The following is a 23825-nucleotide window of genomic DNA, read 5'->3' as shown; positions in this document are numbered from 1 at the left end:
TGCACAACTTAAGTTGTGTGCCCTTGCACAAGCGACTTCAGCTCTGAGTTTTATGTAAATTGCTGATGATGGCATGTGTCCTGCCTCCAAGGGAAGGTCTCTGAGGTCTCTTTCAAGACCGTTGCATGTCTCCATTCTCTGAAATTCCATCTTCCCCTCAAGGTCCAGCTCAAATGCTGACTCCTCCACGTAGCCCTCCCTGATCCCATCAGCGGAGCCACTTTCCCTTTCTCACAGAACTAAGAATGAGAGGCTTCTTCTCACATAGCTTTCCCCTGTCCCCTCCCTGATGGGGATCACTGGACTGTGTTTAGCCCTTCCATAGACACCTCCAGGGATGGGCAGATCGGCTCCTCCTGAGCCAGCCCCATTGCCTGACACCTTTGGCACACTCTTGGTTGGAACCAAAGCCTGCCACCAAGAGTGCACCTGCTCTGGCCCTGCCCTGGCAGGAGAATCACTGCTGAATCTAGACTTGGGCCCCTTCGGCTCCCTGGAAACATGAGGCTCAGGAACCAGGGCTCAGCTCTCTCCGGATCGCCTGGAAGAAGGATTTTTTGTGGATGACCCAAAGCTGTCCAGGCTAAGGGTTCTAACTCAAGGCAGGGACAGGGCCTGGCCTTGGGGACAGGTGAGGAAGGCCCCTCCCCAGTGACCTGTCCTCAGTAGGCAACTCAGAGTCTAGCTTTCACACTGCTTCCTCTATCACCTTTTCATTACAATTTCCATGATATTCCAATTGTTCTAGTGCCGTAAAAACTGGCTGCTCTCATGTGCTCTAGAGAATCCCTATATCGTCACATTCCTCTCCTCTGCCAACACACACATCAGTATGTGTCTGCGCCTGGCCCAGAGATGGGAGGCGGTTGGCCCAAGTGCCCAGAGCAAATCAGGGCAGAGCCCAGGGCCTTGCCCCTTTCCAGAGCTGCTCTGCTGCTCCACCAGGCTCCTCCTCCCTTGTGCTCCTAAAGCCAGTTTAAAACATACACACACACACAAATGATATTGCATAAGCTGTATCAAAGAATTCCAACATACACGTGAAATAAAATGTGAAACCGTCAGCAGAGGTATGAAGGTCAAAGAAACATTCTCAGGGATGGGGAGTACAGCAAGAAACTGAACCAATGGGAACCTATCTTCATGAATGTTTCCTCTACTTTGACCTTCCTCGGTCCTCTTCTGTCCACTGTCTGGGCCCCCACCCCTGATCCTACCACTACCCCAGCCTGTACACGTCCTCTCACACCTGCAGATTCACACATAGCCAGAAGAAACAAGAGGCATAGGGGCACTGCAGAAAAGTCTATCACTCTCATGAGCTGAAAGCAGGGCCCCTGGGCCAACAGAGTTCACATATTGGCCAGACATAGGTTCCCAGTTTCCTTTTAGAAAACAAGTATTTTTAGAAAGTGGTAAATGTACAAAATTTTAAAAATCAAATAGGACTACCAGGAGGATAATAAAAAAGATCAGTCCCTTGTTTCATTCTTCAACTCTTTCAGCTGTTTCGTTTCATATTTGTCTCCGTGTGTTTAAATAGCATGATTATACAGCTATTCCTCAATCCTTGTTTTAAAAATTACCAAATGGCTTCCTTCCTACTATGGAATATGAATATTTAGCTCTCACCCATTCAAACGCATACTTGTATAACCTTTTTCTTTTCCTGAATTTAATTAATAATTGTCTCATTAAATAGTTTGATATATACAGTTCTTTTAAACTCTCTGAAAAACTCCAATAATAATCTCTTATCGACGGCACTGGGTGTACCAATGTATCTTTTTTTTTTCATCCTTCCTTTCACTCAGCCTTCATCCAGCCTCCCAACCTCCTGTTCTCACCTGTCCAACTGCCCAGGTGTCAAGCTGGCCTTTCCTTTCCCTATCACACTGTAAAGTCTTTTTGTGTCTTTACTGGTTCTCCTGTTTCCTGGATCCTGTGTTCTTCTTTGATTTACTCTTTCATTTTGATGGAGTGCATCCTCCAGTTGTTCTCTCAGGAAAGGTGCATGGGAAGTAAAATGTTAAGACCATGTGTGTTTGAAAATGTTATACCTTCATACTTGATTGATAATTTGGCTGGGTACAGAATTCTGATGTGGAAATAATTTTCCTTTGGAATTGTGAAGACTTTCTCTATTATTTCCAGTATTTCTATTGAAAAGTACAATGCTATTCTGATTCCCATTTCTTTGGATGACACCTGTTTTCTTCTCTCTGGAAGCTTTTAGGATCTTCTCTTTGCTCTCATTATTCTGATATTTCACAAATAACGTAGCTTGGTGTCATTCCTTTTGCACCCATTGTGCTGGGCATTCAGCAGAACCTTTCAACTTAAGAGATTAGTATTTCTTGACTCTGGGAAATTTATTTTTAAATGTTTTTGTTTTATGTAATTTCTTTCTTCTCTCTTATTAGAATTCCTATTAGTTGTGGATTACTCCTCTATTCTTTCCTACTTTTCATTTCTTTGTCTTTTTTTCTACTTTCTAGGTGATATCTTCAACACTATCTTTCAACCTGTGTTGAATTTTATCTCTGCAATCACATTTTAAATTTCCAAGAGCCCTTTCTTGTCTCATAATGTTCCTTTTATTTTTATAGCAGGCACAGTTGATAGTAGATTAGCTTCTGACAAGTAGGAGGGTCAACTCTTCTGCTATAACAGGAAGGATGAGGGAAGGATGGATATGGGTAGGAGTAGACTTGCAGATGTGGTGGCAGGAAGGTGGGGGTGTTCTTTCTGATGACTTCCATTTTCTTTCTGACAGATCATGAGAACATCTATTGAGATGACAGGGGAAGTAGTGGGGTAGAGGCTTGAGGAGTATTAAAAAGGATGTCAGAGCTGACCATGGAAACAGCTGGTTCCTGGACAGGCCTGAGGGTTCACATTAAAGCTAGAGACCATCAGTATACCATGGTGCCAATTTGCTCTGTCCTATAAGTTTCTGGTAAAAGTGTGAAAAAATGGGCTCTTGAACAGCCATGGTTGGTATTCTTCTAGCCAAGTAGTCTGCAAGGGCAGCACGGCAAACGAATTAAGAGTTGAAGTCATCGAACACCAATTTCTGCCACTTTTCTGCCTGCTCACATGGTCTTTGGGAAACTTCATGAATTCTATTGATTCAGCTTGATAGTTCTCCACTTGAAAGCCTGATGTTTAAAAAACTAGAGACTTCATTGAATTGTATGCCCTTGAACATTTATAAAAATGGTCATTTCACATGGATCCTGTGGGTTCCCATTGCTTACACTTCTCAACCCAGACAAGCATACCCATTTATCCTTTGTTTCCTATCTTTAAAACGGTATTAAAAAATTAGATCCTTTGGGACCTTTAATTAATAGCAAAAAGAACACTTCAGTCTCTTCAGTAACGACACTAGTGATAACCATTTTTCATTTTCTGGATGTTTTCACTATGGAAATAGAAACAGACTCTGGCTACATATCATCCAGTTGAGTTGTTCAAGTTTATTTATGTTGCTTCAAAACACTGACAAAACACACCACATCTTGTTTATAACTGTCTTTTCTTCTGTGTACCTAAGATACAGATTCACAAGAGTTGATTTAGCTTAAACCAGAGGATTCTCTTAAAGAACACGTGCTCTCACACACACACACACACGCACGCACACATAAGCCAATACAAAAAATGTAACCCCGCCAAAGTGCATGTGAATGAAAGTGCAAAGAGGCTTCATTTTTCCAACTCTGGGATCATTCCTTCAGCTTCAGAAATTAAACAAAGATCCTTTCTGCCCTAGGACAGGGCTGGGCTGGGCAAGGGGTGGGTGAGGCTGAAGGGGGCCAAAGTGTAAGTTTGGAGAGCAGGGCAGACGGCACACAAGCATCAGGAACCGCCACCAACTCCCTCCTTCACTGCTCTCCTCAGGTCAAGGTGCAATGATTCCATTTGGAGACAGACTGGGGGTGAAGCGGGGAGAGGGGTGAAGAGAAGACAGATCTCGTTCCACTTTTTGCGATTTGGTTTTTTCCAAAGAGGTTGACATTCATGTAAAAAGTGCTGATGTCCCAAAGTTCTGAGGCCTGGGGCCCTTTCCTCTAAGGTCATTGGTCCATCTTGTCTTTCTCTTAGGCAAGCATCAGGAAGTGTTGTTGGCAAATCCATGTGCCAAAGCCCATCTCCTTAGAAGCTGGCGAGGTCCCACAGCACCAGCTCTATCTGCTGCCGTCTGCTCATATCACAAAGTAGGTGAGTATCTCTCCTTTTTTTTGTAGAGAAGCACACTGAGGGCAGGGAGCTGATGAATTTGCTGCTGCCCAAGCAACTGAGATAAGAGAGAAGCTCCTCTTTACACTTGACCAAAGGGGCACCAGTGTAACCTCTATAAACCCAACCCTCACCCTGTGGCTTGCCTAGTTTCCTTTTAGGAAGGTTGTGCTCAGTGCTGCCTCCAAGGGCTGAGAGGGGAGGAACATCTGAAGCCTTGTGGCAGTTCAGCTGGGGGTTAAATAGCTGCCCTGGCAGACCTGTCCGGGCCTATGCGAGAGAGGAGCCCTACTGGGCTGAGGCAGGAAATCAGCACAGCTTCCGATTTCTCATTTCTAAGGGAAAATTAAAGTTTCATCTTTTACCAAGAATAGCCCTTGACATATTCCCATCACCAAGCCTCATGCCTCATATCTGCACTCTGTCCAACACTTCTAACAGTGTCCTCCACACACACCCACACAAACATACAACACATGACTGACAGAAGGGGTCTAGGGAAGGACCATGTGGCCCTGCACCACAGGCCCATCTCAGCACCTGGGGCACAGCAGCTTGGCAGTTGCTCCTCACCTCCATATGGGGCTGGCTCCTGCCAGGGGCTCTGGCCCTTCCCACCCAGGCTGCTTCTCAGAAATAGGAACCTGGGAGGCAGGTTTGGCAGTTACTCAGTGGAGGCTAGGGCTCTACCTGGACAGAGAAGTCAAAGTCCCAGATCTCAGCAGGGACCTGGCTGGCAGTGTAAGACAGATGGAGAGTAGTTAAGAAAGGCTGTAAGGGATCCTGGAAATTCAAAGATAGAAAAGTTCACCTTCCCAACTCCCAACTTCAAATTGTCTTTGTAAGATTCCTCAGGAATAAGCACAAGACATTTAAGGGACAGGTCGAATGTGGCCTCCTGGTGTGTGCCTGCTAGACAGAGTTCCACATTCCCATGACAGGATGGCCAGCCAGCACGGGGCCCTCAACCCTGCATGGGGAGCACCTTGGTTTAGATTCACAGGTGGGGAGGAGGCTATGCCTAGCTTTGGGGGCAACTATGCCTACTGGAGCTGTCCCTTTGGCCAAAGACTCAGAGAATGTCTGATGTATCCTTGGGCTGGCTTCCTGGCCTAGTGACTTATCAGGGCCCTCTTCCTGACCCAACACAGGAAGGATGTGCAGGGATCATCAGTGGAATCTCAACTTCTGCCAGCTGTAAACAGACTCTAACCACTTACTCACTCTGCCTGGAACTGAGATTTGGCATGGGAACTAAACTGTCAAGTGGTCCAGAACTGGGCATGTTCAAGAAAGCATGTTAGCCCAGCCAGAAACTCCCAATAGATCCTAGGAAAACATGTTCCTGAGGGGTCTGGCTGAGGGCACTGCCCAGGGAACCAGGCAGAATAAGGGGAGCAAAACCAGTGACAGAAAGGAGGAAGTTGTTTTTATGATTAAATATGTTTGCAGTAGGGTCATATCTTGGGAGAGAGAAAGGAGAGAACACGCATAAAGATGCCAAAAAGAGAAAAGAGCCTCAGATGGAGGACTCCCACTCTACCAGGTCATTCTTAACTGCTAAGAAAAAGACCCTTTGGTGATAAAACAAGTCAGCTGGAGATGTAGGGCTGCCACAGGCAGGGCACCTCCATCCGTAATGCTCCCTATGCCCAGTTACACCCTCACCACTAGGCCTGGTGGCAAACCAGCTGCAAGACTCAGGGGCTAGGACTCCACCTTCCCCAGGGCCCCTCTCTCCTATGCACCTTCTAGGAAGCAGCCCTGGCGAGAAGAAGGACCAACCCTAGTCAGATATTGAAGTGGGGAAAGGGGGAGAAGACTCAGGTGGTGATATGAGGAACCTGAGTCAGGAAGGAAGCCATCAGCTGGAGAGAAAACGCCCAGGGAGGGCTGGAGGAGGGCCTAGCCCTGAGCCAGTCACTTTAAGGTGTCATCGGCATTTTTGAACATGAGAATGGAGTTATAGATCTTCAAGGCTGGGCCCAGCTTGATGCTCATGATCTTCACAATGTCCGCCTGTGTCAGCAAAAGGAAGGCCTCGCCGTCAATCATCTGAGGGATTGGGGGAGGGAAGGCAGAAATCGGAGAAGGTGGAAAGGGTCAAGGGGAAGGGGCGAAGGAAAGGCGGGATATACATGGGGAGTGGCGGGGGAGAAAGATAATTGGAGTAAAGGATATATGGGGGAAGGGAAGAGGAAGGAAAAGGAGAAAGGAGAAGGGAAGGAGAAAGGAAAAAAGGAAGACAGCAATGCGGATAGAGAAGGAAAGAAAGATATCCACTGGTTTCCCCTTGTTCACACACTTGGACTCTCTTTCTTTCTTCCTGCCAACTGGTCTGAATTTCAGCGGTTCTATTCTGTCCTATAGGGTCACTATGAGTTGGAATCAACTTGATGGCAATGGGTTTGGGTTTTTTTTGTTTTCTATTTGCAAAATGTCTTTTGAGTCCTCACTGACAGTAGCTTCAAGAAACCCGCCACTGCTGTCCCCACATGAACCCAGAGGTCAATCTTAGTGCTGCTAACAGTGAGACACGCAGACATCATGCACATTCCGATGAGATGCAATATAAAGTACACGGTATTACCTACGAGCTATTCATCTTGCCAAAAGAGAGAGAAAATGCAGTCTAACTAAGCCTTTGTATCCATCTTCTGGTTTACAGGAAATACAGATAGAGAGGGTGGAGGAACAAGTTAAGCAACACCACAAGGAAGCAATAAGACAGACCAAAAAGACACATTTTGTAAGACCTTTTTCAACATCATGAAAAAAGAGAGGAGACTTTTCTAGACTAGAAGATATTTAAAAATATGAAACAATATATGGGCCTTGTTTTGATTCTAGTTCAAAAACACCAACTGCAAAAGATATTCTGGGGCCTATTGGGGAAATCTGAATACAGACTATTAGATGATATAAAGGGCTTATGATCAATTTGTTAGGTGGTGTATTGTGTATGGTATATTGTGACTATGTAGTGAAAGTCCTTGGTTTTTACAGATGCATGCTAAAGTACTCAGAGGTGAAACATCACTATGTCTGTAACTTACTTAAAAATTCTTCATCCCAAAATAGGTGAAGCAAGTGTGGAAAATGTTGATAATTATGAATTCTAGGGGATAGGCATATGGGTAGGGAGAAGGAGGGAAGAAGCCTGTTATAGAGGAGGGAAGGAGGTGAAGAGAGCTGGTGGGGAAGGTGTGCAGGGAGCTAGAGACACTGTATGGAGGGTAAACAGGGCTGTGCCTCTCAGAAGGTGTGCTTGGCTGGGCTGGGGAGCCTCTGGGCAGGAAGACCATACGGCTGCTGGTCTCACTGTTTGGCGTGAAGAACCCCCTACTCTAAGACCTGGAACCCCATTTTTGAGGAGAGTGCCATCGTTCCTATGATCAATTCTCAAGAATCATAGCAAATAAAACACTTCTACTGCATTTCTTATGTACTCAAGCACTTGCCCTATGCACTTTTCATATATTGACTCATTTACTCCTCACCACTGGTAGTACCCCCATTTTACAAATGATGAAATTGAGGCAGAGGGGCTAAGGAATTTGCCCAAGGTACATTCAGCTTATGAGTGCTAGAACTGTGATTCTAGAGCCGTGCTCTTAACTGCGATGAATGCTGGGTAGACAATTTATGCAGCTCGGTGGGTGCTGTACCTCAAGACTGGCTCTGTCCACTTCACATGAGCCCTCCTCGCACCCAGCTCCACCAGACTGAACTACAGATCTTTCCCAATCGTTCGGTGTTTTTTGCCTTTGGCTTTGACTCACTCTGCCACCCCTGGCTGCAGGCGATTCCCACTGCCAGTGTGCTGAACCCATTGCTTCTCCTGATGTTCAGAGCTGCCCACTACTCCTATGGTGGCTTCTATCCTGCACAGAGCTCTCACAGATCAACAAGCTCCATTAATTGTATCAGTTTGCTCATTTGTCATCCAGAAGCACCAGCAGGCTGCTACCTGCCTTGTTGACCCTGGGCAGATGTGTTGCTGCGGACACACCCAGTCTCAGATATCCTGTGCTGGTCAGGCTCTGGGGCTCTCTCTCAGTGGTCCCACTGAGTCACACACCCTGGTGCAAGAAGAGCTGGGGCCACTACCCATAGACCAAAGGCCTTGACAACTAAAAGTTCAGAATATGAAGGAAAGGAGCCCTAGGCATAGTTAAGTATGTATCATGGATTTTTACAGGAGTTCATTCATTATTATTCAGAGAGCCCATGGGTATGGTGCTTTGTGCATCATCTGGAGATTTCTTACCATAGCCATTGCAGAAGCCCAGATTCTGGATTCCTCAAAGACTGGAGAGTCTGGCAGTTTGGGACACACGTAAGAAAACACTGGGATTATCTCAGGACATAGAAGAATTATAAATGTTTGTGTGGTGGTGTGAGTGGGGAGTTTTGAGACATAAAATCAGAAAAAAGGCCATGTCCTGAACTAGAAGGCAGAAGAAATCAAGAGGAAAATAAATAGCATGAGCCAAATACAATAACCCACCCTAGGGAATGGCCCAAAGTGTTGTGGATAGGACAGAACAGAGCATTTCCCAAACTGAAATAACCTGGATAGAGCCTTAAAAACACACACATGGAATGTTTAACACAGGCCAAGCTATAATCTAATCAGTACTGTCAAAACCTGATGGAAGAGACTTCCATGCTATCATAACACAGAGGTGTGGTCCAAAAGGAGCCCAAGAAAAAGGAACATTCAAGGAGCAGGAAGTTTCCAGTGTTTATCCAGCTGCACTGCAGGCCCTTTTCTGTCCACCTCCTCCTCTGAGCTCCCATTACACCTGGCACCTACATCTCTCATAGCCCTTACCACACTACGAGAAGCAACAATGTATAATTCTGTCTCTCCTACTATGCAGAGATTCTTGAAAACAGGAATCTGTTCTTATTTACCTCTACCCTCATCACCTTATATGGGCCAGGCACAGAGCAGATACCAATAATTATTTGCTGAATGACTTAAATATATAAGGGCTGCAATAAAGAAGACTAGGAGAAGACTGGACAGACTACCTATAAAACCACGCATCCACTTTGCTCGTGAAGCAATCCTCTGATGACTGGTCTGACCTCAGCTGGAAAGCATCTTGACTAGTGTCCCTGAAGGCCCAGTCATCAGTTCAGCCAGAATGAGCCCACTCAGTGGACCAGGTCCTAGGAGAAAGGTAATCCTCAGCCCTCACTAAGGTCCTGCTCCATTCTGAGACCCTCTGTGGTGCTGGCAGTCCACCATGCCCCCATCTGCCCTTTCTAGTTGTTGCTTATTTGTATCACAGACCATGCTGAACCAACACAAGCAGCAGATGTTCTTGGGAGATACAGCCCTTCGCCAAACAAGGGAGAATGCAAAGCCAAGCATGGGCTGGAAGACCAAGCTCTTCAGTGGCTATGCAGCTGGCTGAACAAATTGCATTCAAAGAGACTTGATTTATGGCCTGTTAGCAGTCTAAAGGAAGCGCTCTAATAGGTGCCACACAGCTCTGTTCTGTCTTATTAAATATGTATGTTAAAGACTTGGATGAAAACCCAAAAGCCTTATTAATATCACAGATGACAGAATCAAGATTTAAAACAATGAGACTATGAAACTAACAAGATAGCATTTAATAGGAATAAATGTAGAGTTTTACATTAAGTTTAAAAAGGAAAACCCAGTGGTACGAGTACACACTGGAAAACTTGGTTTGACTACAGTTGACGTCAAAAGCACTTGGGGGCCTTCATGAACTCCAAACTGCTGTAACATGGCTATAATAAAGCTAATGCAAACTCATATTTTGATAACAAAAACATAGGGTTCAAATTTAGGGAAAGAGAGAACAACCTAAATGTCTATTAAGAAGAGAACTGTGACATACTCATAAAATGAAACACTACTCAGCAGTAAGAACCAACTACTGAATACACAACAACATGGATGAACCTCAAAAATATTGGGCAAAAAGAGACATGACACAAAAATAGTACATGCTGTATGATTCTATTTATAAGAGTTCAAGAATAAGCAAAACTAATCTATGGTGTTAGAGACTAGAACAGCAGCTGCCTATGCGGCTGAGGACTGACTAGAACGCATCGAGAAAGAACTTTCTGGCATAATGGAAACATTTTATATCTTGATAGAGGTGCTGGGTTCAGGGTGTATATGTCTGACAAAACTTATGGAATTATACTTTTAAGATGTGTGCATTTCACTGTATGTATATTTTACCTCAATTTAAAACATCTAAGAAGCAGCAGCCCAGTGTGTTCTGTGTTGGTCAGAAGGATCTGGAACACAGGATTAAACCCTGGACACACACGCTTCGATAAGGAAATCTCCAGTCCAGAAGGCAACGAAAGTACCCAGGAATGGGGAGGAGTTTGGAAGCTCCATCATGGGAGGAGGATTGGGTGAGAAAACTGGCTGTATCATCCTGGATAAAGAGATTCTTCCAGGGAAGGGGGAACAGACTTCTTTCTTACTGGCATCTGACCTGGACTGGACAGCTATGGGCAGCTGAGACCACACTTTCCCTGCCTGGGTGAAGGGGGTGCACAGGAGGAATGTTTGTTTTCTTTGGAAGAAAGCCCTAGTCAAACCTAAAAGGTCCCTTCCAGCTTCAAACTCTATAAATCTGAAGAGTCATGATAAAGTTCTTCTTTATTTAAGGACTATTATGCATTAAAAAGAAGAGCCCTGGTGGTGCAGTGCTTAATCGATCAGCTGCTACCTGAAAAGTTGACAGTTCAAACCCACCAACTGCTCTATGGGAGAAAGATGTGGCAGTCTGCTTTCATAAAGATTTACAGCCTTGGAAAACCTATGGGGCAGTTTTACTGTGTCCTCTGTAGGGTTGCTGAGCCAGAATCAACCCAATGGCAATGGGTGTGCATTGGAAGCTACAGCTACTGCTACAACCGATGACTGCCCTGACAGGGAACACAACAGAAAACCCCTGAGGGAGCAGGAGAGCAGTGGAATGCAGACCCCAAATTCTCATAAGACCAGACTTAATGGTCTGACTGAGACTGGAAGGACCCCGGTGGTCATGGCCCCCAGATCTTCTGTTGCCCCAGGACAGGAACCATTCCCGAAGACAATTCTTCAGACAGGGATTGGACTGGACAAGGGGTTGGAGAGGGATGCTGGTAAGGAGTGAGCTTCTTGGATCAGGTGGACACTTGAGACTATGTTGGCATCTCCTGCCTGGAGGGGAGATGAGAGGGTGGAGGGGTTAGAAGCTGGCAAAAAGGACACGAAAAGACAGAGTGGAAGGAGAGAGCAGGCTGTCTCATTAGGGGGAGAGTAATTGGGAGTGTGTAGCAAGGTGTATATGGGTTTTTGTGTGAGAGACTGACTTGATTTGTAAACTTTCACTTAAAGCACAATAAAAATTATTAAAAAAAAAAAAAAACTACAGCTACCATTTACTGAGCTCCCACTATCAGACATTCGGGTATAGTGACAGGATTTATTATGTGACATGATAAATATTACCATATAGCGATATAATGATATGTTGTTATATTGACTACATATATTAATAACTATATTAATATATATAGTAGTGATATAATTATACTAGACATTCTGGTATAATGATACATTCATCATTTTCAGTACTTACAATGGCTCTGGATGGTAGTCATTATTATACCCATTTTATCTCCCCTTTATTGTTGTTAGCGGCCATAGAGTTGATTTCAACTTAGAGCAACTCATGTGACAGAGTAGAACTGCCCGTGTGATTTTCTTGGCTGTAATCTTTACAGAAGCAGATCATCAGGTCTTTCTCCCAAGGAGCTGCTGGGTGGGTTCGAAACACCAACCTTTTGGTTAGCAGCTGAATGCTGAAACACTGCACCACCAGGGCTCCTTATATCTCCACTTTACGGATAAGAACATGCTCAGCCTCAGAGAAAGTAAACAGCCAAAACTGGCAGAGCTAGGATTTAAACCCATACCCTTCAAACTCGCTGCTTCTTATCTTTGGTAAGCTCTTGGGTCTTGATTTTAAGTGTGTGTTGGTATCCTTGCAGTAAACAGCAATCTCTGTGCCATTGAAAATACACTTTAATTTCGTGACTGTCACTGGAGAAGCTAAGTTTGGAAAACAAAAGATTGGGCCAGAGAGCTGAGGAGTGAATAGATTCTGTCTCCGTGATGCTTTCCCTTCCTGAGGATGGTCTGAACCTAGAGGGTTCCTCAGCAACCTGAGCTACAGTCCATACCAGACTTTCTCCCAGAAATGTGGGTCACTATGCCTAGTCTCATCCTGCTCCCTAGCTGGGGACAGTGCGATGGCGCACAGGGACCCCTTCTCTGTCTCCCACTCTGCATGTGCACCTTACCTCATCTTTGAAGAGCCGTGCTTGATCCTCACAACCTGTCAGGGTCTGAACGAAGCCAAAGACCTTGGAAACCAAAGAAGACATGTTGACAAGGGGGTGGGGGTTTGTGGGTATAGGGGAAAGACTGGTCTACATGACCTTGGTGCCTTCTGAGCTGAGACACTGTTGCTTTTTCTTATCAGCCTAGGAGGATTCTGGGTCTCTGTGCTGCTGGGTGTGCGCGGTGAGGTCCCTGATCCTCAGACTCAGGAACTGAAGCTTATCTCTCTGCCGGATTTCCAGCCAGACTATTAGCACATCCCACTCGCCACCCACCAGAATGGACCCATCATCCCACACTGGGAAGCTAGAAGGAAGTGTGGACAGCAGAGATGAGCAGGAGGTAGTATCAGGCTCTGCCAGAGGGGCTCTCCTAAGTCCTCCCACCAGGGTGTGGTGAGAGGGAGAAGTCGGCGAGAAGGAAGAAGAAGGGGAAGAGAAAGGGCCCCTCACGCCTCACCTCATCGATGGTCCACTTGGTGACTGTCGAGGCTGAAATGCCTGCCACTCCAGGCAGGAGCTTGCAGTGCTGCTCCCAGCACACAGAGAGTGAACGGTCTGGGTGGGCTGACAAGGCCGACATGAAAAGGGACTGGTGCATGACATCACTGGTGAGTGCTGGAATGCAGAGGCACAGGCTGGCAAGCTGACACAGAGGAGTAATCTGGTCACTGAGGCCTGCTCATACCCATTCCACTGGGAAGACTGACTGGCAGAGCAGACAGGACCAGGGTCCCTTCTGAGATCGTTACAGAGCCAGGAGGGTTGTCTGTATCTGCTCACTCCTGATCCACTCCTTTACTCCTTCTGGTGGTGGACCCCTCACTTTATAGACTCTCAGGTCAGCTGGGTGAAGTGACCCTACCTCTGTCTCTACGGGCTTCCGGAGAAAAGCTCCCATCACCTGGGACCCACACCATCCCAGAAGGCACCATTCTCTAAATAGCTTGCATTAAAATGGTCCCCAACATCCAAGCAAGCTCAGCTGTGACATCAGAAGTCCATTCTGTTTGTCCTTCTTTTCCTAAGTCCTTTTGGGAGCCTACCCAGTCTGAAACCCACTCTACTGGCCTCAAGCCCCAGTTTCTCCCCCCTACTCCATCAGCCTGGTCTAGTTCCGTACTTGTCTACTCAGGCACCTAGAAGATGATCCCTGGCCTACTCGCCAACTCCTCAGTGCCTGTAACTTTGCTTCCAGATCTGTTCCTAGAATCCTCGGCCCTGGCCACCAGCTTCACAGTTGCTCTATGGATCTGGTGATAGATGCTGCTCTGCCTGGATTGCTCCTTAGCCAGACCTGGCACTTGCCCACTTGGACTACAGTTACCTCTAGCTGTTCTGAAAAACCTGGCCCCATCCACTCTACCAGCTTTGGTAGAGACTACAGTGTGGTTACACTACAATGTGGCCACTGTCCCCTGGGACTTGCCTAGCCTCTGACCATAGTCGAGGAGAGCTGGTTCTTTTCTGTTCACTTGGTGCTAATTCTAGATACTGGTGAATACAGCACCTCCATTACCCTCTTCTCAGAGGCCCTTCCCGCTCATTATGCATTGACCTTCTCTCTTTCCACTCAGCTTCAGCCTTTTACCTCAACTCTTCCACACCTCACAATCATATGCAGAACTTCTGGAATCCCATTACCAACTCCACCTGCTCATCACCCCAAACCTGAGATCCTGTCCCCAACCCAAGAGTTCCACCTTCAATACCACCAAGGAGGTTGCCTCCTCTGCACAGCTCAGGCCAGCTCCTCCACGGCCAGTTTGGGGAGTATCCAGGATCTCCTGTGAGAGTCACCGTCATTAACACTTTTCATCTACCTGGTCACAACTTTGGCTTTCTGTCCACCCAGCTGCTCCCCCTTTGAAGCCCTGTAATCTGGTCCATCACGTACCTTGGTGTGCGGTTTGGGCTGCTGAGGAACAGCAGTTTCCCACCTTATCTTTCTTCCCCAGGGTACAGGCCAGGAGCTCTCACAGGCAGTCTCTTACCTAACCGCAAACCATCTAGCTACAGGTCAGAACATCCCCTGTTCTTTCAAACAGCTGACTCTCATGTGGTTTGAATGGGCCTATGAGCAGGGTGAGAATAACCAAGCCCTGTCCTCTCCCGGCAATCTTCCCTATGACGCTGTTTACCAACAAACCCTGGGCCTATACTGAGGAGGTCTACCCTGGATGTGTGAGAAGATGCCTGCGGAACAGAACCCAGAGTGACCGGTGTTCCCTCTGTGTGAGAGGTAAGCTAGTGGAGGAGAGCCCTGACAGACCTGCACTCTTTCCCCTGCTCTAACCCTGAAGTGCCTCAAGACCTCATTCTCTGGAAAGACTTCCCAACGGTTCCACGGCATGATTCTGGAATTAACAGTAGACAAGCGCCCTCTGGTGGTCAGAACTTTGTTCTGCAATGTGGAAGCCAACCAGGAGTACCAAGGTCACATAGGAGAGGTACCAGGAATCCTCACTTTGAAGGGCCTGCAATCAGGCTAAGACCCTCATCACTCAGGCCTAAGGCTGCAGGAATTGCCTAATTCTACCAAGACGAAATAATATGGAACTGCAGAAAGAGGAGTCAGGCAAGAGATTAGGAATAAAAATAATTCTGCTGGTAGCTATGCTAAGCGCTTTTCGTGGATTGTCCCATGTAACACTCCCACCACCTTATGAAGTAGGTACTATCATTATCCATATTTTACTGATGAGGAAGATAAGGCCTGAGAGATGGAGTCACCTGCCCAAGGTCTCACAGCCTGTAAAAGGTAGGCCATGCTCTCGATCACTACACTATATACCAAGATTACTGGAATAGCTCACCTGTCAGTTTGTCGTACTGTGGTGGCTTGTGTGTCGCTGTGATGCTGGAAGCTATGCCACCAGTATTTCAAATACCAACAGGGTCACCTATGGTGGACACATTTCAGTAGAGCTTCCAGATTAAGACAGACCAGGAAGGAGGACCTGGTGGATCTACTTCTAAAAAAATTAGCCAGCGAAAACCTTATGGATAGCAGTGGAACATGTCTGATATAGTGCCAGAAGATGAGCCCCTCAGGTTGGAAGGCACTCACAATATGACTGGGGAAGAGCTGCCTCCTCAGAGTAGAGTGGACCTTAATGCCATACATGGAGTCAAGCTTTTGGGACCTTCATTTGCTGATGTGGCACGACTCAACATGAGAAGATATAGCTGTAAATGTCCGTTAATAATTGGAACATGGAATGTACGAAGTATGAATCTAGGAAAATTGGAAGCTATCAAAAATGAAATAGAATGCTTGAAGATAGACACCCTAGGCATCAGTGAGCCGAAATGGACTGGGATTGGCTACTGTGAATTGGACAATCGTACGTTCTACTATGACGGGAGTGACGACTTGAAGAGGAGCAGCATCACATTCACTGTCGAAAAGAACATTTTAAGATCTAACCTGACATTCGGAAACCCTGGTAGCATAGTGGTTAAGAGCTCCGGCTGCTAACCAAAACGTTGGCAGTTCGAATCCACCAGGCACTCCTTGGAAACTGTATGGGGCAGTTCAGTTCTGTCCTCTAGGGTTGCTATGAGTCTGAACTGACTCGACAGCAATGGGTTTGATTTTTTTTTTATCCTGAAGTACAATGCTGCCAGTGATAGGATAATATCGACATGTCTACAAGAAAGACCGGTAATATGACTATTATTCAAATTTACACACTAATTACTAATGCCAAAGATGAAGAAATTGAAGATTTTTACCAACTTCTGCAGTCTGAAATTGATCAAACCTGCAACCAAGATGCATTGATAATTGCTGGCGAAATGTGGATGTGAAAGTTGGAAACAAAAAAGAAGGATCAATAGTTGGAAAATACAGCCTTGGTGATAGAAGCAACGCTAGAGATTGTATGACAGAATTTTGTAAGACCAAAAACTATTTATTGGAAATACCTTTTTCAACAACATAAAGGCAACTATGCACGTGGACCTTGCCAGATGGAATACCCAAGAATAAAATTGTCTACATCTGTGGAAAGAGACGATGGAGAAGCTCAGTACCATTTCTACAGGCAAAATACTGAACAGCACAGGAAGCACCAACAGAAGATGGAAGGAATACACAGTCACTGTACCACAAAGAATTGGTCAACATTTAACCATTTTAAGAAGTAGTACGGCATAGTGGCTAAGTGCTACGGCTGTTAACCAAAGGGTCAGCAGTTCAAACCTGCCAGGCGCTCCCTGGAAACTCTATGCGGCAGTTCTACTCTGTGTTATAGGGTCATTATGAGTCAGAATTGACTTGAAGGCAGTGGGCTTGGTTTTGGTTTTTTTGATATGATCAGGAACTGACAGTACCGAAGGAAGAAGCTGCACTGGAGGCACTGGTGAAAAACAAGGTTCCAGGAATTGACAGAATATCAACTGAGATGTTTCAACAAACGGATGCAGTGCTGGAAGTGCTCACTCGTCTATGCCAAGAAATTTGGAAGACAGCTACCTGGCCAATTCGCTGGAAGAGATCCATATTTTTATCCATTCTGAAGAAAGGTGATACCACAGAATGTGGAAATTATCGAATACTATCATTAATGTCACACGTGAGTAAAATTTTGCTGAAGATAATTCAAAAACAGTTGCAGCAGTATATCAACATGGAGTTGCCAGAAATTCAAACCAGATTCAGAAGAGACAGGAAATGAGGGATACCATTGCTGATATCAGATAGATCTTGGCTGAGAGCAGAGAATGCCAGAAAGATATTTACTTCTGTTTTATTGACTATGTAAAGGCATTCGACTGTGTGGATCATAACAAATTATAGGTAACATTTCAGAGAATGGGAATTCCCGAACACTTAATTGTGCTCATGTAGAACCTGTACATAGGCCAGGAGGCAGTCATTCAAACAGAACAAGGAGATACTACATGCTTTAAAATCAGGAAAGGTGTGGACCAATGTTGCATCCTTTCACCATACCTATTCAATCTGTATGCTGAGTAAATAATCTGAGAAACTGAACTATACGAAGAACGTGGCATCAAGGTCGCAGGAAGTCTCATTAACAACCTGTGTTATACAGATGACACATCCTTGCAAGCTGAAATTGAAGAGGATTTGAAGCACTTACTGATGAAGATCAAAGATCACAGCCTTCAGTATGGATTTCAATTTCATCTCAACATAAAGAAAACAAAAATCCTCACAACTAGACCAATAAGCAACATCATGATAAATGGAGAAAAGACTGAAGTTGTCAAGGATTTCATTTTACTTGAAACCACAATCAACGATCATGACAGCAGCAGTCACAAAATCAAGGGACATAGTGCATCGAGCAAATCCACTACAAAAGACTTCTTTATAAAGTGTTAAAAAGCAAAGATATCATCTTGAGGACTAAGGTACACCTGACCCAAGCCATGGTATTTTCAATTGCCTCATATGCATAAAAGCTGGACGATGGATAAGAAAAGACTGAAGAATTGATGTATTTGAATCATGGTATTGGTGAAGAATACTGAATATACCATGGACTGCCAGAAGAACAAATAAATCTGTCTTGGAAGAAGTACAGCCAGAGTGCTCCTTAGAAGCAAGGACAGCAAGACTTCGTCTCACATACTTCGGACATGTTATTAGGAGGAACCGTCCTTGGAGAAGGACATCATGCTTGGTAAGTGAAAAAAAGGAAGACCTTCAACAAGATGGATTGACACTGTGGCTACAACAATGGGCTCAAACATAGCAACAATTGTGAGGATGGCACAGGACCAGGCAGTGTTTCATTCTGTTATACACAGAGTCAGAACCGACTCGATGGCACCTAACAACAACAAATGGAACAGCTTGGGTCCTGCCCAGAAACTGTGCAATGGGCCAGGTGTTTTCCCTTCTAGCCTTAAAGTATCTGCATTCAATTCAACTGAGGCAGGATTCCTAGAGTCCCTGCTTCTTGTTAGGTCCTATGCTAAGCAGCAGAAGACACATGATGAGGTCACCAGCCTGGGGAGGAATCACTCTGCCCCTTCCCTTAAACGGGGATGAGAAGTGAACTGAAATTTGGGTTAGGTGCTTTATGTCTAATATACAAGTAACACGTAGCATGAGAAGTCAGATCTGAGTTTGCATACCAGCTCTGCCCTTTACAAGCTGAATGACCTTGGGCAAGTGACTTCACCTGCTGAGCCTCACATTCTTCATCAAGAAGTTGGAAAGAATAATATCCACATTACAGGATGCTTTTGAGAGTCAGACAGAGTATACATAAAGCACCTCGCACAGTGCCTGGCCTATCTATCGTAAGTGCTTGGTAAATGGTAGCAGTACCTACTATTATTTCAGGTAGTTGCCACTTGAAAGGCAGGTATTATCTATGTTTTCAAATGAGGAAACTAGGGCTCAGAGATGTTAAGTGACTTGCCCAAGGTCACACAGCTAGGAAGTACCAGCCATGGCCTCCCTCCCAGGAATCCTAGAATCAGAGAAAAGCATTGCCAGGAGGTATCACCCTGCTTCACACTGGAGAACCAGAAGCCCATACAGGTTCTGCGTACTTCCCACAGTCTCACAGCAAGGCCAGAGATGAACTTGGTTTTCACATGCTTTGTTGAAATCCACAGGCCATGCCCTTGGCCTCTGAGAGAAACAGAATCCTGAGGGAGATCCAGAGAGCTGGTATGGGCATGGCTGTACCTTAGAAGCCATGCTCTTGCCATTGTTCTATTTCCCAACGTATCTCAAACGAAGAGGCAGCTCCCTATCTATCCTCTCCCCCTCTGGGCATCCCTGATCACTCATCCCATCAATTACCGTGCACCCAGTATGTGAGGAGATGACCAGGGACTTACTCTGGAAATCTTCCTGTGGGATCTTCTGATACTTTGGAGGGCGTCCAGTTCTGGAAAGAGAGGGACCAGGTCCATGGCAGGGTATAAGTGCCTGGTCTTTCCCAAGAAGACATGACCCTGAGCCCAAGGTAGCCCAAGCCCTGACTCCCCGCCCTCTGCACCGGCCATGATGACGAGGCTTCTTCCTTGGGGAGAAGCTGGAGAGGTTCCTCTTACGGGCTGAAGCCTCTGAGTCAGACAGCTCTGCTTTCAGCCGGCTCTGGTTCCTCTCAGCCAGTGGGCAGCCTGAGAGGCAATGGTGAGCTGTGAACTTGCCTGTGACATGGCCAGAGCCATCACAACCAGGAGTAGGGCACTTCCTGGAGAAGAATAATTCATCAGTTGGGCTGGATACATTCTTCCCCACTGAGCCCTCCCTCCCTCATCCTGGCCCCACTCAAGGTGTCCTGGTGAATGAACCCTGATCAGCTAGCACAAAGCATATGTCAGACAGACCCTCCCTAAACAATACCTGAGGGAGACCTTCACTCACCGATGATGAAAGCTGTACTTGGAGGTCCTAGTGTGTGGCAGGCTCTTACAGCTGAGAAGGGGACAGCCTCCAGGGGAGGCAGAGCTGAGCTCTCTGGGTCCTGGAGAAGCAGAAAGCAAAGAGTCACCTCCTAAGCATATGATGACCCCAATGAGCTTGCCCGCTCACTCCTCAATCCCCCAAAACCAACAATTGGGGAAGACAGAAGCTCCCCTAGGGTGGGAGGATGCGATGTACCAGAACTCACAATGGGCTCTGGGTTCTTAGGGTGGGGAGAATAGAGGGGCAAGGAAGGAAGCTTCTAAGGGAAAGGTCAGCCCCAGGAATTAGTTCTCCAGGTACAGGGGTCCTGTGCTAGGCTGTGCACCATTTCCTGCTACTAGATATCTGCCCCTCTTTTAGGAATGAGGGCTTGGTTCTTATACACAGGCCATGCCTTTGGTCTCTGAGAGGAAGAGAGTCCTCAGAGAGAACAACCCAAAGCTGGTATGAGCACATCTGTACCTTAGAAGCTGTATCTGGCAGATTCATATTATTCTGTGCTTGTTTCCTATTTTCACTCCCAAAACTTTGTTAAATTTTCTTTAGGCTCTGCCCATGTTTGGAGGAGAACATCAGAGAAAGAACAATACCCCATGTGAGACAAACATGGCGGCAGGTGGGAAATAAGGAAGGGGAATCCTGAGGGTGAGAACTGGGGTTGAACAGTCCAGTAATGTGAACTCTAATCCCTGCCTAAGGAGAGGACCAGAACTGATTTAAGGGAGCCAGCATTTCCTAGCAAACACAATACATGGTCTGTGTGGCTCTGCTAGATGCTGAGGGAACTCCCTGGTGTATAACTACCTCCCCTAAGCATATGCTCTCAATGAGCTTGCCCGTTCATACCTCAACTCCCCAAACCCAACAACCGGGGGAGACAGAAGCTTCCCTAGCGGGAGGAGGATGGGGTGTGCCCGAGCTCACTGTGGGCACCATAGCCTTCTCTCAGACCTGGGCATGACCCCCTTGGAAAGCTATAGAAAGGGAGAGGGGTGATCAGTGCTGGGAGGGGTGGGGTGCCAGACCTCAGTGGTAAAGAGGTCAGAGTGCCCTAGGGGTACACACGGAGAGGAGGCTGCAGGGGATGTCCTGTCTTGGAGCACCAGCCTGCGGGGTGGATGTCTGGGTGGTCAGCATCAATCCAGAAGTCATAGGTATGGCTCCAGCCATCAAAGTGGAGCTAGGGAAGAAAGGCCCTTGGAGATCAGGTGTTCCTTGTGGAGCCTAGCTCAGCCAGGAGCACCTTCAGGCTCCAGGAGGCTCTCCCCATCCCTGGGGCCTGTCAGAAGCAAGACCCTGGACTGGAAGAACCAAGGGGCCCACCCCACAATAACCCCTCTTGGCCACTATGTTTTCTACGGGTTTCACTCATTAAGTTACTGGCATCTCCCATTAATTCTTGAGCAGGGCAAGGATTATTTGCCCCATTTTACAGAAGTGAAAGTGGGAAATGATTTGCCTCCGCCCACAAAGGTCAATAAGAGATGAGGCTAGCACAAGAGCCAGGATCTTCGGCCTCCAGTTTAAAGCTCTTTCCCCCACAAATGTACTGCCTCTCTTATGTCTGCCTCATGCTAGTCCTTCCTCTCTAACAAGTCTACAAGCTTCCTTCCCAACTGGCCTGTCCACTCCTGCCCCAGGGCCACCTTTATCCGGTGATCCTCCACATCCTCTACGCTGGCCACACGAATCAGGGTTGGGTTCCTGCGGTCCACAGCCTCCAGCTTCATGTTGACCAGGAAGCTGTGGGGAGGTCGCTGCAGGGAAACAGTTGTCTTCAGGCCAATGCCAGATCAAAAGGGGAGGAGCCCACACGTTCTGCCTAGGGAAACTGGTCTGCCCAAAGGGGGAGCCCAGGGTCCCATCCTGGCTGCCTCAGTGCACCATGCCTTCTGGAGCTCAGGTCTAGCTGCAGAGAGAGCCGACTCACCACCTTGAAGGCCCAAGTGGGCACAGCAGAGGCCCCGGTTTCTTCCAGATACTTCTCCCAACAGAAGCTATCAGGGTCTGGGTAGTCTGGAGGAAAGGATGAGAATAATGTCTAGCCACCCCGGTGCTACTGTGCTGCTGGGGGAGCTCTGTGCCTCCAAGTAACACCAGGAGCAAGGATGGACAGAGGCCCTTGGAGTACTTTCCCCCTTTCCTATCACCACAGCCAGCTCCTTGCACTGGGCTCCTGATGGGCACTAATCAGAGACGAGCAGCATCACTACCCCAACAGTTCAAAGGGCCATCTGGGAACCCTGGCTCCCATTATCCTTCTTGCTCCCACTCCAGCCCTAGCCCCATCTGAACCTGTTATTCTGGAGTCAGTGTAACACTCCTGTAGGGAAGGATACACCTTTCTTAGCTGTGGACTCTCAGCTTCCTTGCTGAAGTCATCATCTTTCTTCCCCTAAACCTCAATGAGGCCTGGGTTTGACAGGACTTTCCTAAAATAGTCCCTCAATATATAAGGGGTTCTCAACTCCCAGGCAAAGAAGCTCAGGCTCCAGGACATACTTGTCCCCTCGTCCTAACTGTAAACCCCCAGGTAATGAAATATCAGGAGAGAGAGATGGTGGGGCCAAGCCTGGAAAAGGGCGTCTGCTCAGGCTTCAGTGTCACCTTGTGGAGGGGTGAGGGGCTTTCCTTGCTTCTGGCACCAGCCCACCGGGTGGATGTAAGGGCTGCTGGGATCACACCTGAAACCCAAGAATATCTCACTGACCCAGGTGAAACTCCGAGGCCCCGGGCCTGCCATCCTATGACAGACTGAGATGACTGACAAGAAAGTTTCAGCATTAACTGAAAACTCTGACACTACTATAATACCTAAGGGAAACTCGTGAGTCACAGGGGTTTGCTCATCTTAACCTTTCTATTTGTAGATGAAACATCTAATACCAAGCTGTGTTTCTTATGATATAGATCAAGTCCATAGAACAGTCAACTATGCTCCCAACTCTCCCCACAAGATATGAATGTCAAGACTGGGCCGGGGACACAGGGTATTTGAGGTTTGAAAGTAGCTGCCCCGCCCCTGCCATCCCTCACCCTCTAGCTCAAGACTGGGCCCTCTCACTACCAGTAGTCGTAAGTATCGTCCCAGTTGTCAAAATGCACTAGAAAGCGGCTGTCCACCACGTCGGTCACGCTGGCCACACAGATGAGGGATGGGTTCATCCGGTCGACAGCCTCCAGCTTCATGCCCACCTGGAAGCCCAGGGGTGGGGGACTCTGGGGGCAAGAAGAGGGGCTGCAACTCGAAAGATTAGACAGGAACCTTAGGGGGCAGTGAGTTATGTTAATGGAGGAGAAACAATTTGGAAAAGGAGGGTAAGAATGGTTGTATAACTAGAAGAATGTAATCAATGTCACTGACTTGTAAACACAGAAACTGTTGAACTGGTGTATGTTTTGCTATGTACAGTCTCGACAATAACAACAAAATAAAATTTTAAAGATATGTAAGTAAAATTAAAAAAAAAAAGAAGAGGGGTTGCCACGGCCAGTGCCAGGTTGGCTAGTGCTAGCTCAGACCTCACCTGGCAAAGCAAAGAGTTTTCCAGAAGCCATGACTGGGGGATGGAGTGGGGGTGGGAGAGGAGGGAGGTGAGAATAGGCTGGGAAGAGAGGGTCCCTTCAGGGCAGGATTATAATCCTGAACCACTCAGAAACTTATGGCCACCAAGGTGCACTCTGAGGAAGCCTTACTTGTGACAGAAGAAAAGCCACAGGCAGACAGCTACTTATTTACCCAAAGAATCTGGGAGGCCGAGCACAAGTCTTCCCC

General features: G+C 46.8%; 1 protein-coding gene across 2 annotated transcripts in view; it reads right to left on the bottom strand.

Moving 5' to 3' along the window:
* Positions 1-3462: 3462 nt before the first annotated feature.
* L3MBTL1 (L3MBTL histone methyl-lysine binding protein 1) overlaps positions 3463-23825 on the bottom strand; it is a 41377-nt gene continuing 21014 nt past the window's right edge. Inside the window, exons 10-20 of one of the 2 annotated variants that reach the window (XM_064276101.1) lie at positions 23118-23269; positions 22658-22734; positions 21981-22066; positions 21697-21807; positions 21116-21230; positions 20009-20108; positions 19638-19835; positions 19477-19526; positions 13106-13263; positions 12607-12669; positions 3463-6300 (exon numbers count right to left, since the gene is read on the bottom strand). In XM_064276101.1, the coding sequence (XP_064132171.1) occupies positions 6166-6300; positions 12607-12669; positions 13106-13263; positions 19477-19526; positions 19638-19835; positions 20009-20108; positions 21116-21230; positions 21697-21807; positions 21981-22066; positions 22658-22734; positions 23118-23269 (1245 nt within the window). In that variant the 3' untranslated portion in view covers positions 3463-6165. The remainder of the gene's footprint in view (positions 6301-12606; positions 12670-13105; positions 13264-19476; positions 19527-19637; positions 19836-20008; positions 20109-21115; positions 21231-21696; positions 21808-21980; positions 22067-22657; positions 22735-23117; positions 23270-23825) is intronic. The other variant, XM_064276100.1, reaches the window with a different exon arrangement.

The sequence above is a fragment of the Loxodonta africana genome, chromosome 24 (genome assembly GCF_030014295.1).
Source record: "Loxodonta africana isolate mLoxAfr1 chromosome 24, mLoxAfr1.hap2, whole genome shotgun sequence".
Lineage (NCBI taxonomy): Eukaryota > Metazoa > Chordata > Mammalia > Proboscidea > Elephantidae > Loxodonta > Loxodonta africana.
This window is presented reverse-complemented; position numbering and strand designations above follow the sequence as displayed.